Source organism: Eptatretus burgeri, chromosome 13, assembly GCF_056783735.1.
Source record: "Eptatretus burgeri isolate ZD-2024b chromosome 13, Ebu_testis_v1, whole genome shotgun sequence".
Classification (NCBI taxonomy): Eukaryota; Metazoa; Chordata; class Myxini; order Myxiniformes; family Myxinidae; genus Eptatretus; species Eptatretus burgeri.
In genome coordinates this window covers 76979321-76992816 of record NC_140973.1, presented here as the reverse complement: position 1 = coordinate 76992816, position 13496 = coordinate 76979321, and the positions used below count along the sequence as shown (strand labels likewise).

The following is a 13496-nucleotide window of genomic DNA, read 5'->3' as shown; positions in this document are numbered from 1 at the left end:
GGTCCCGCCTACTACTCCACCCTCGCACTCTGGACTCCGCCCCTTCTCACCTCAAGCTCCTCCTTTACGATACCCAATTCCTGGTTCTAAACTCCCTCTTCATTGGGTTTTCTGTGTCTGTGTGTGTGCGTATGTGTGTTTCCTGGCACCTGTCTGCCTTCAGTTAGACTGCAGAAGATCATTATTGATATTATTATTTTCGCGTGAAGTCTGCTCTGTGTCCCCTTTTGTAAGTTGCCTGTTTATTGTCACACCACACGCTTCTTTCTATCCCTGCATTATACACAACAATAAAACTATTCACTGTGCCACATATCTTTCCTCGCCTGCTTGTAAATAAATTATTATTATAGGAATGTTCCCTGCTCGTTTTTGTCTTTTCTTCCATTGATCCCGCATGGTCCGAATCCTACTTTAGCCGGGACTTTATTCCCAATGATCCGTTCCTTTTAGCTGGTACGTCCTTGGCAGTGTCGCTCGGCTGCATCCGATCCGGAAAAGTGATCCGATCCGGTAGAGTGATCCAGTTCGGACAAGGCGTACCGAGGGCGTGTTCCTCGGTAATTAAATCACGTGATTAATTAGGTATCCTGATTAACCCATAGACGGGAGGACCCTAGGTCACGCGGTTGAGTTATTGGTGTCCACGGTCGGTTAAGTGACCTGCCGCGTCACGGAATTATCCGTGTGTGATGGCCTACAATTCCGCGGAGTCTGGTGGGAATCGACATAGCTTCCCCCATCAAGTGTCTTCTCACCCTACCCCCGGCCCGCAACAATATATATATATATATATATATATATATATATATATATATATATATATATATATTATATATATATTATATTATATATTATATATATATATATATATATATATACATATATATATATATATATATATATATATATATATATATATATATACATACTACCAGTCAAAAGTATTAGAACACCATAATTTTTACAGTTTTTACTGAAATTTAAGCAGTTAAAGTCCAGTGAATAACCTGAAATGGTACAAAGCTAAGCAGTGAACTGCCAGAGGTTAAATAAAAAAGTTTAGGTTCCCAAAAGCTGAAAAATAATGTAAATTTCAGAGTTGTTAAAAAAGGCCCTTTTCAGGGAACAAGTTATGGGTGAGCAACCGCAGCTGTTCTGCAGAAATGGAAGTAAATTAAGCCTTGAAAGTTGATGCAAACAATTGCGACAGGTGTCCCAACTTTTGTTGATTAGTTACAACCCTCTGTCTGTATAAATGCAGTGTTGGAACAGACTGTATTGCGACACCCTCTGAAGCATTATTTGGACAATATTGCACTGCAGGAAGTCGTATATTGCTCTCATAATGGCGAGAAAAATACAATTAACAAAGGAAGACAGACAGAATATTATAATCATCGATTATAATCATCCTTGGATACACGCTCAACCACTTCATCTCACTCACTCCAGAAATCTTCTTTATACTCCATCTCACACCCCATATGCGGGGCATATGCACTGATGACATTCATCATCACCCCTTCAATTTCCAACTTCACACTCATCACTCGGTCAGACACTCTCCTTACCTCCAATACCCTATTGACATAATCCAACTTTAGCCGGGACTTTATTCCCAATGATCCGTTCCTTTTAGCCGGTACATCCTTGGCAGTGTCGCTCGGCTGCATCCGATCTGGAAAAGTGATCCGATCCGGTAGAGTGATCCAGTTCGGACAAGGCGTACCGAGGGCCATGTGAGGGAGTACCGAGTACCACACCATGGTAGAACAGTTTGAAACCACCTCCCTATTGACATAATCTTAACGTGTGATTAAAAACACACCCGTAGCTGGATTTCGGCTAGAGGCTGAGAGGGGGAAGAGTATTATAACCCTTAAAAGTGAAGGTCTTTCCTTTTGAGAAATTGCAAAGAAGCCAAGGTGTCGGTGAGTACAGTTTTCTACACCATCAAAAGGCACTTGGAAACTGGAGAAAACTCTGACAGCAAGAGGTCTGGCAGACCCAAAGCCACAACACAATCAGAAGACAAGTTTCTGAGAGTCAACAGCTTGCGTAATAGGAAGCTCATTGGACAGCAGCTTCAAGCACAGCTTAACACTGGTCGAAGTAAGGAAGTCTCAGTTTCAACTGTGAAGAGAAGACTTCGTACTGCAGGTTTGACAGGTCTAGTGGCAGTAAGAAAGCCATTACTAAGATGGCAAAATAAGAAAAAGAGGTTTGCCTTGGCGATGAAGCACCACAAGTGGACTACTGAAAACTGGAAGGTCTTATGGACCGATTAATCAAAATTTGAAATCTTCGGTTTATCATGCAGGGTTTTTGTATGCTGTCGAGTAGGCGAAAGGATGGTTCCTTATTGTGTGACACCAACTGTCAAGAATGGAGGAGGAAGCGTGACGATCTGGGACTCTTTTGCTGGATGCAGAGTCGGCGACTTGCACAGAGTGACTGGCACCCTGAACTAAAATGGCTACCACAGCATTTTACAGCGCCGTGCAATACCCTCTGATCTATGCCTAGTTGGTCAGGGGTTCATCCTACAGCAAGATAACGACCAAAACAGACCTCCAGGCTATGTCAGAACTACCTTAGAAGGAAAGAACAAGACGGTAGGCTTCAAATCATGGAATGGTCAGCACAGTCACCAGACTTAAACCCCACCGAGCTGGTTTGGGATGAACTGGCCAGAAGGGTGAAAGCAAAGCAACCTACAAGTACAACACATTTGTGGGAACTTCTGCAACAGTGTTGGGAAGAACTTTCCAAACAATATTTGATTTCCATTGTAGAAAGAATGCCACTAGTATGTTCAGCTGTTCTATCTGAAAAAGGTGGCTACTTTGATGAGTCAAAAAATTATATTCAATTTTGTTCAACAAAACGATTCCATGATTTCTTTTTTATCTGCAATTGTTTATTTGTTCTCTGCTTTAATTTCTGAGTACAGTGAAACATTAAACTGCTTAAATTTCAGTAAAAACTGGAAAAATGGGGGTGTTCTCAAACTTTTGACCGGTAGTGTGCATATACATATACACCATTACATATGCATATACACCCATTAGTTGCTAACCCATTACTTGTTCCCTGAAAAGGGCCTTTTTTAACAACTGAAATTTATATTATTTTTCAGTTTTTGGTAACCTAAACTTTTCTATTTAACCTCTGGCAGTTTACCGCTTAGCTTTGTACCATTTCAGGTTATTCACTGGACTTCAACAGCTTACATTTCAGTAAAAATTGTAAAATGGGGGTGTTCTAAAACTTTTGACCGATAGTGTATATATATATATATATATATTGTTGTGGTTACCAGATTCGCAAACCACCATTCAGGTCCCTTAGGTGAGGTATCTCGGTAAGTACATGTGTAGTTAGGCCCGAACCCGTTGTCTAGTGGGAATACATGTCATTTATACGTGCTGTGACTCTTCAGGATAGCCGTTTTTCTTTTACTATCTTTATTTTGGACCACCCGCCATGATTACCACCACAACCACAACATCAACCACCAACCACAACGCCGCTTCACCACAACCGCCACGACCTTCACGTCACACCTCGCAACCGTAGCATCGCCACCGTTCTTGCCCCGCTGTGGGTACCGGTGTTGGACTCGTGCAGGGCGCACGTTGAACAGCGTGTACAAAATCACGGATTTTGTGCTTCAAAAACGGATCAAAAACGACACACGCCCACTTTTTGCCGTCCAATCGGTGAGCGAGGGGCGATTTGGCCCCGCCTCCAGAACGATCGATATATGCAAATTTGTGGATCAAAAAGCCTTCATGCCCACTTTTTCTCGGGCCAATGGGGAGCGAGGTGAAAGGTCAAAGGGAGGGGGTCAAAGGCGAAGCTACGGGGGGGGGGGGATAAAAGGACGGTGTTCGTCAGTGAAGAGAACGAGAACGAGAACGAGAACGAGAACGAGAACGAGAACGAGAACGAGAACGAGAACGAGTCAGAGGGTGTGGAAGTCTGGAGCCCGAAGCCTGCAGTAGCTGGAGAAGCTGAAGAGAGTCGCGAAGGGGAGAGTCGATCGGAGAGTCCAACGAGGAGAGCCCAAAGAGGAGTCCAGGGTGGAAAGTCCAGAGGCGGAGAGGCGGCAACGGCGAAGGCAGACGAGGGGGTGCTCGCGTCGGTGCCGGGAGCTGCACGCCCGAGGGAGGCCGGCAGCGCGACCTGGCCGAGGTGGAGACGCACACCAGGGATAATAAAGATCCTCTATACCCCGAGCATCAGCAACCCCCTCCTGTTTCCCCCCGCGCTGAGATAGTGCGACCAAGGGGGCCCCGTTCCCACCCCCTACCAGACAACGTCCACGAGGCCCGCGGGTTGCGGGGCCATCGCCGCTCCGCGTCTCATCACCAGACGGGTAGGCGCGACCCGGTCTCGGCCTCAGGCCCGCCTCATTCTTGGGGATGTTCTTTTCCTTGGTTTTGGGTATGTGTTGTCGGCGCCGTCTGTGAAGTAGAATTGTATAAGTGTTGCCGTGTGCTCGGTAGTCGGTATTAGCTCTGCATTGTTTTCGCTTTTATATTTGCTTTTTGTGTAAATGGAATTGTGTTTTCTTTTTTGTGTGTGCTTTTGGTGGAATTGTATTTGTGTGCTTCCCGTGTGCCGCGAATAAATGTGCTTTATTGTTGAACTGTTCTCCCGCTTCGCTTCGTCTTTTCCTCCATTGAATCCTCATCTTGCTTCACGTAAAGGGTTGGTAGTGGGCTGAATACGCCCGATAATTAATCGAACCGTCGAGGTCGACGATAACACCGCTCGGTTATTCTGATAGTACGGAACGGGTCGCTTAAGTGGCCCGTGTCCGAAGTCGACCTGCGGCGAGGTGCGATCGCCCGGTCTACCCTCCGCGTGGGTACTTAGGTAGGTCGAATTTGGTGAGCAACCCTATCCCACGCGGGGGCTGATTGGCTCGATCGCGGTGAGACCGAAAGGTCCACCCGTGACTGGTTCCCGGCGTTAGTCCGAGAGGGTCACGACTGGATTGTCCGTCCGGTGGGCGACGTGCCGCGATTCGAGTTACGTGGCCGTTCGCACGCCGGCGGGCGCGAATACCGCAACAATATATATATATATATATATATATATATATATATATATATATATATATATATATACACATATACATATATATATATATATATATATATATATATACACATATATATATATATATATACATATATATATATACATATATATATAATACGTATATATATATACATATATATAATACGTATATATATACATATATATATATATATATATATATATATATATATATATATATATATATATATATATATATATATATATATATATATATATATATATATATATATATATATATATATATATATATATATATATATATATATATATATATATATATATATATATATATATATATATATATATATATATATATATATATATATATATATATATATATATATATATATATATATATATATATATATATATATATATATATATATATATATATATACATATACACATATATAAAATGAAATTGACACCTTCCATGCTCTTCTTGCCAAATAAGCTGCATAAAGCAACCAAGAAGGTTGACACAAGGCCTCCCAGATGAGAGATGTGGGTGGGTCCTTCTTTATTGTTTATATATTGACTGCTTTTGACATTTGCATGTGGTACAGGCTTGGGAGCCTCATTGGTATGCATTGCTGTCTGTGCTGTCGCTGATGATTCACCAATAAGCGATGAAACCAGTCCGGCAGCTGAGGGGGTGTGTAGCATTGTGATTCTCATATGTGTACTATTTGTGAATGTCTTTATAGCTGTGGAGGAACTCTGAGAAGGGTTTGAAACAGCAAAGCGCTTATCTTGCGTAGGCTTTCTTTGTTGCTTTATGCAGCTTCTTCGGCTAGAAGAGCATGGGAGGTACGTTATACCATTGGTTGCTTTATGCAGCTACTTCGGCTAGAAGAGCATGGGAGGTATGAAGAGCCGGCTGCATACCATGGGCTGGTATGCAGCCGGCTAGCTGATACGTGCTTGGCAGTTCTGCTCGGCTGCATCCGATCTAGAAAGGTGATCCGGTTTGAGGAAGTGCGTACCGAGTGCGTGACCCCGGTAATTAGATAATGTGACCTTTAGGTAAACAGTATTCATTAGACTGAGGACCCTAAGTCACATGGTCGAGTTATTGGCATTCACTGTCGATCAGCGACCTGCGCGTCATGAAGTTATTCGTGTGCGATGGCCTGTGATTCCGGAGTGTCTGGTGGGAACCCGAAGTAGCTCACCCCTCATGGTCTTCACTCCTGACCCCGGGTCTGCAATACCATAATATATATATATATATATATATATATATATATATATATATATATATATATATATATATATATATATATATATATTGCACAGCCGTGCCAGTTCAGGTTAATTCCCCCGACCCCATTGTGGTGGTTGGGCAGTTAACACCGACCAGGCCGGATCGCCGAGCAGTTTTCCTTGTAGGCGAACACGTGATCCTCGGAGATGATAGCGCGTGGGATGGTTAATGATTAGGACGTACCAGAGGCATTCGCTGTTACCTAATTTTTACCCCATATGACCTCTTGACCCCATAATTTAATCCATTTATCTTTACATCATAATTGAGTGGCCACAAAGTCCCTATACATGCAGTTATAATTTAGTTAGAATTTATCTGTATGCTTCGCTTCATTCTCCGCACAAATTTGAATTTTTCTCCATGTTCTTCTGGACATCTTCCATGTTGAGGGTTGGAGGTCATCATCAGCAGCCCCTGACAGCTGTTTTGAAGTCTTCAACTGTCAAGAATCAGCTGTCTTCAGCTATACTGCAACAAGATGGTGCACCAGCACATTATTCTCTCACAGTTTGAGAATATCTAAACGTTTTTTGCATCAAACAAAGAGTGTTAAAAAACGGTTTTCCAAAAGGATTGTTCATTGGCACCTGAGCAGCAGTTTTCCACTCATGAAAACTTACACGTATACTTCTTGCCTCTGCCACCGAAGGTGGACGGAGATTATGTTTTCACGCCTTTCTGTCTCTGTTTGCCTGTCTGTAAGCATGATATCTCAAAAAGTTATGGACAGATTCGGACAAAACCTGATGAACAGGTTGGGTGTGTGATGACGAATTGTGAAATTTTCGTGAAGAACCGGATCCGGATCCGAGAACCTTTTAAGTTTGAGAGAGAGATAGAGAAAGGATTTTTGAGATAGGACCTTCATCGTTGAGAGATAGGACCAAAAACGACAAAAAGCACGATACCTAAAAAAGTTGTCCAGACGAGTTTGGACAAAACTTGGAGGATGAGTTGGGTCGGTGACAAGAGCTAGCCGATAAGATGTTGGTTCAGGTCTGGATGCAGATCCGGCCTATCAGTGGGATACAAAATGTAAACTGTTCAGCCTGGCGGAGGTATGCGCTCTACTGACTGTGGAGCGAGTTTGCCATTAGTTTCATGAATCTGATATCGATTGTTGATCCAGAGGACAAGTCATTAGCTATGTCATTCTATGAGAGATCTTACTAAAATTGAGCAAAGATGTCAATTTTTTTCTGTAAAGAAGCTATTGGCTTCATTAAAATCAATGGGCACGTGATGGCCCTACATGGTGAACGTGCACCCTTTACTACAGAAGTCAAAATAGCCAACAGACTTTAAATGATGCAAGGTTAGGACAATCGGCAGATGTGATGGCCCACAAACTGTTGCTCAGATTGAGGCAATGATTTTTATATACATGGTTGAGGCTCATGGAAGAGCTAAAGCAGAATGGAAGGGATCAAAATGGAGAGGGAGAAAACACCAACAGCAGAGTAGAATTGAGAGCGAGTGTAAGATCAAAGGGAGGGGTGAGAAGGACACATGGGGGTGAACAAGTGACACACAAGCCGAATGAAATACAAGAAGAGGAAAGGGAAAGTGGGGATGAAACAGAAAAGGAACAAACCAACGAACAAAAGAAAAAAAGGTGAGAGAGAGGGGGAAAAATTCACCATAACCTGGAAAAAGGAAGTGCTTGGGAATGGGGTCATTTGGGGTAGAAGAGATGATGAGTGTGGATGAGGGATGACCGGGTGTATAAGTTTCTCTGTAGTGGAGAGGATAATCATGGACCACCACGTTAAGGTCGCTGGAATACCGACAGAAGTTGGAATGTCTCGAGGCAGTGTTTTCACTACCATCCACAAACACTAAGGCACATCCAATGTCCGATAACAAGATGGGTCTACTGAAACATCAGTGCTCACAATCAACAGCAGCCAGTATGTTGTGGACTTCTCAAACTGTTTAACTCAGATCTGGCCATATTTATTGCCCATCTTGTAAGTGGCAACAAAACATCGCTTCACCACTGGGAACCTGATACTAAAATGGAAGTCATGCAATGGAAGGGATCATCACCACCAACAAAATTTTGCACCCAACCCTCAGCCAGCCAGATCATGACCTCTAAGGGATTCCTACCAAATTACAATACACCTCAAAAAATACAATCACAGGGGAATGCAAAAACGGTGGCAAGCCATCAAGGGTAAACAGAAAGGAATGTTCACCAAATATGTGCTCCTTCGTCACGGCATTGCTCCTGGACACGAGGCCTGTTCAGCACAGACCACCATTCATGATTGTGGCTTCAAGCAGCTGGATCACCTCCTTCCCCTCACCCTTCCTTCAGCCAAGACCTGGCTCCCAGTCTTATCTGTAAAAAAAATCTATCTAACCCTAACAAATCAAATCTCATCCTGCTTGAGCTGCAGAAAAACCAGTTTTCTCTTTTTAATCTCTCGATAGTACGACCAAAGAAGGCCCACCAATTGGATTCCAGCCAACGTCTCCAACTAAGTTTGATGGGGCTTCATCAAGAACTACCCCAGGATGATCAGCAGCATTCAATCATTGATCAACCCTGACTGTTCTTTTCCTCGATAACTTCAGTAAACCAGTCCACAAGATAATTCCAGAACATTAACATTTATATAAGGGTTACAAAAACAGGCCAGAATTTGAGCAGCCCTCGATTCCCCAAGTGTGCTCATCGATGTCATGCCCCCTTGTGGGGAAAATGTGTGTTCATGGGGCTTTTTGGGGGGTGTGTGTGTGTGCTTCATTCAAGGGTAAAAACCATAAGTTGCCATTTATATTTTCACAAATTCCCCCTTATTTCTACAGGTGATGTACTTTACAGCCTTATTTCCGTATGTGATGCTCTTCGCTCTCTTTCTGCGGAGCGTGATGTTACCGGGAGCCGTTGACGGAATTCTCTACTACATCAAAGCAGACTGGTCAAAACTAGCCAAGCCCAAGGCAAGGAAACTACGCCATTTCCATGATCCTGAAAAAATCTCTGTGATGTCTAATTTTGCAAAGGAATGCTTAGGATTGGCAAGCCGTACTCATTGAAGAAGAAATATGAATGTGGCCACCATTGACACTCACCCCAAACAAACTATCACGTTTGAACAACCAGTTTGTGTGGTTGTTTAACATGCTCAATGGACAGGGAAACTGTTAAGCAGATTTTTATAATCTTAATCAAAGGCAAATTTGTGAAAGTAAGAATGACTGAGTGAAAAAAAAACAGATCAGAAACCCAGGGTTCTTTGTTTTATGAAGTTGTCAGTTCAGCTTGTGTGTTTTATCAACGACTGAAGTATTCTTTTTTACACAGGTGTGGCGAGATGCCTGCACACAGATCTTCCTCTCCTTTGGTCTCGGTTATGGTTCACTACCTGCTCTTGGTAGCTACAATGATTTCAATAACAACTGCTACAGGTAGCTTTTCTTTGAGCTGCAACATTTGCATTCTTGCTCTGATGTGCTCACTTGTTTTATTTAGGCCGTGGGCCAAAATCTGTAATGCCATTCCGTTACAAATTTTTATCTGCAACTTGATATTAATGCCAGAAGGAGATTTGGTGAATTAGAAATCGCCAATGTTCCCACGTTTTTCTTTGTACATTAATTAGAAAAGAATTCCCAAATTTGTTTTAATGATGCATATTTTGTCTAATCAATATTATTATTATTATTATTATTATTATTATTATTATTATTATTTGTTAATCAATAGGCATCGCCAGAAAGGAAGCGAGATATCGGCTAACATTCCGCAATCTGTTTCTTTACTTTATTTGGAGGAAGTAAAGGAACAACTTTAAAATCTAAGAGTAGATAAGGCTCGTGGGCTAGATAATATGCACCTGAGAGTATTGAGGGAGGTGGCTGACCAGGTAAGCGAGATGTCAACGGATATCTTTAATAGAGGATTGGAGAGCAACAAATGTAACACCATTATCATGGAGTACGATAGTACTCCATAGTTTGGGACTAGCAAAAGTATCCTTCCCCAGTGATGGGAAAAGTTTATGTTGATCTATCAAATTAAATGATATTTCATAGATTTCAAAAAGGTCAATTGTGTTGCACTCTTGGTTTCGTGCAGAGCCAAATCTCTGAGATACTTCTACCGCCAACCACAAAATGGTGGTGCAACATAGGGTGGAGGAGGTTGGATTTGTCTCAAGAGTGGGCCAAAATTTGTGTGCGTTTGTCTTCTGCTTTAAGAGTGGGATTTGTCTTCTGCGACAGTACCAGCTCCTCCTCTGTTGTCTCAAAGTGTGTGATGTTCTTACATCTGTGGGCTCCATTCTAACCAAACAGAAATCTCACTCCCTCAATCAGTACACTCCTCAAAACCACAAGCATGCTCCTGCTTTCCTCTCATCACACCTCCCCCTCTTCCCAACCCCTCAAATATTGTACCTCCCCTTGCCTGCTCCCTTCTTTACCATACCACTACAAAGTCTCATCCTTCCCCTCTCCCCACCTCTCCCATCACCCTCCTGCACCTTGGTCGTGCCTGTTCTTATCGTCTCCCCTCCCTCTCAAAGCAACCTTCACATTCTTCTCCCTTCAAGGTTCCATCTCACCATTCTCCCCCAACTCTCCCCTCTCACCCTTCTCCCTCCAATCTCCCCCTTCTCAAAGTTGCCCCTCCCCTCACATCCATAAAGCTGCCTCCTTCCCCTACCCTCTCTCTTCCATCTCATCCCTCCACCTCCTCCAATCTTCAACTGCCCTCTCTCATGTTACTCCCCACTGTACCTCAACCCAGCACCACTGAGCCCTTTCTCCTCATCCAGCCCTCTCCCCTAGCTCTTCTACAATCCCCCACACCCTTTCAACAACTCGCCTGACTTCCACCCTTCCTTCCTCGTCCTACCCTCCTCCTCCCCTCCCTCCCCTGCACCCAAATCCTCCTCCATTCCCTCTTCATTAACAGTGTGGACCTCAAACATCTGGGGCCTTCGCTCAAACCTGACGCATCTTTCCATACAGGTTGCCACTGACAAACCAGACGTAATCTGCTTAACAGAAACTTTCCTCCTTCAAGACATCTCTAATTCCCTAGTATCTCTCCCTGGTTATTCCCTCCTCCGGTTTGACAGACCTGAGCCTCGTCCTGGTGGAGGTGTTGCTCTCTTCATCAAAGACTCTATTCCTCACTCACCATGCACTGCCCTCACTCCCCCACACCCCCAGGAATACCTCTGGCCACGGCTTCCCTCCACTCCCACCCATTGGGACTCTGCGACTCAATGGGACTGACACAATCTGTCAACTTCCCGACCCGAATCTCAACCAACGGTACTCCATCTCTTCTGGATCTGATTTTGCCCAATTTTCCTGAAAATATCTGCTGTTCTTCCCTCACTCCAATTGGTTCATCTGACCACATGCTTGTCAAAGTAGACATCTCTCTGGCTGTTATTTGAGAACCACCTCAAGCCAACGGGCAGGGTCTTCCAGCAACCATCAAACATCTCTTCTAGATGAGTCTCTCATTTCTTCTTTCTCCGACATCAACTCATCCTGGGAATTCTTTCAAAGAAACGCGCTCTCTCTCTCATGCACAGATTTATCCCATCTCTTCTTCAGTTGTCCTATCCTTCCGCCCGCCCATGACTCACTGAAGCTTGTGGCGAAGCAGTTGTCCTGAAACAACTTGCCTTCACCTCATGGAAGGCAAATCCAACTGAAGGTAATCTCAGTTCCTTCAACAAAGCTCGGAATAAGTGTCTGTCGACCTTCAGGAGAGTCAGAAAACAACATCTTTTCATCTCAAACCTGAATTCTCAAACCTGTCTCCCTCCTCCAAATCCAAGTGACATCCAGTTAAATCTGTTTCTGGTGTATGTTCCTCTTCCATCCCCTCCTTTACCTCAAATGGCCACACAGATGACACTGCACGTGAAAAGGCTGAATGCCTAAACTCCGTGTGTTGCTTCTAAATCTTGTGTCCCAAACCTATCGCTTTCTGTACCGAGCTGTTCCTGGACTCTGTGTCCTTTTCTCCCGACAAGGTGGAGAGTTTGTTGTCAAACCTCGACTCAGATTCTGAAACCAGGTCCAGACAGCATCAGCCACGTGTCCTAACAACTTGCTCTGCTGCTCTTGCTCACCCTCTCTCTGTTTTATTCACCCTCTCATTTGCTCAAGGTCATCTGCCATCTGCTTGGAAATCAGCAAACATCACTGTCCTGCACAAAAAAAGTGCAAAAACAGATCCCTGCAACTTACAGACCAATCAGCCTTCTCCCAATCATCAGCAAGGTTATGGAATCCATCATCGCTTCAGACATTAAATCCTTCCTCTTCTCCAATGACTTGATTTCCGATGATCAATTTGGATTCAGATAGGTCACTCTACCCTGGATATGCTGCTTCTGCTCTCCCAACAATGGATGGAGGTCCTCAATACCAGACATGAAATCAGAGCCATCTCCACAGACATATCGCGTGCTTTCGATATGGTCTGGCACCCTGCCCTGCTCACCAAACTCTCTCCCTATGGTATCCAAGGCCATCTCCACTCATGGCTCGCAGACTTCCTCTCTTGTCGCAGTCACCGTGTGGCCCTAAATGGAGTTCTTTCATCCCCTCTTCCTGTCCAGGCTTGAGTTCCTCAAGGTAGCGTTATGGGCCCTGTTCTTTTTCTGGTTTTCATCAATGATCTCTCCGACTCTCTGGAAAATCCTCTTTATCTCTTTGCTGATGACTCCACCCTGGCAAACAGGGTATTAATTCACTGGCAAACAGGACTCAACGGGCCGTCAAAAACTTTATTGTTCCATCTGTCTGGAAACCCACCCCGTTGACTTTCTCAACAACCCTCTTATATAAGTCCTTTCATTCAAAATTTTGGTCCTCACTATCTGCCATGATCTTTCCTGGGAAAGCCACATCTCCAAGCTGGCCTCCAAAGTCAGTTACCGATTGGGCATCCTCAGTCGTGAAAAGTCCTTCCTCGGCCCACCTGAGCTCCTGACCACATACGAAGCTTTCGTCTGCAGCCTGATGGAGTGCTGCTCTCCCCTCTGGGCTTGTGCTCCCGCGTCTCACCTTTCTCACCTTCACGTTGTGGAAACCAAGGCTTTTAGGA

General features: G+C 43.9%; 1 protein-coding gene across 5 annotated transcripts in view; it reads left to right on the top strand.

Annotated features, from left to right (window-relative positions):
• The window catches only part of LOC147014838 (sodium- and chloride-dependent creatine transporter 1-like), a 121864-nt gene that overhangs the window by 70193 nt on the left and 38175 nt on the right, over positions 1-13496 (top strand). For all 5 annotated transcript variants that reach the window (XM_085853205.1, XM_085853206.1, XM_085853204.1 and 2 more), the window contains 2 exons: positions 9224-9358; positions 9723-9826. In XM_085853205.1, the coding sequence (XP_085709331.1) occupies positions 9224-9358; positions 9723-9826 (239 nt within the window). The remainder of the gene's footprint in view (positions 1-9223; positions 9359-9722; positions 9827-13496) is intronic.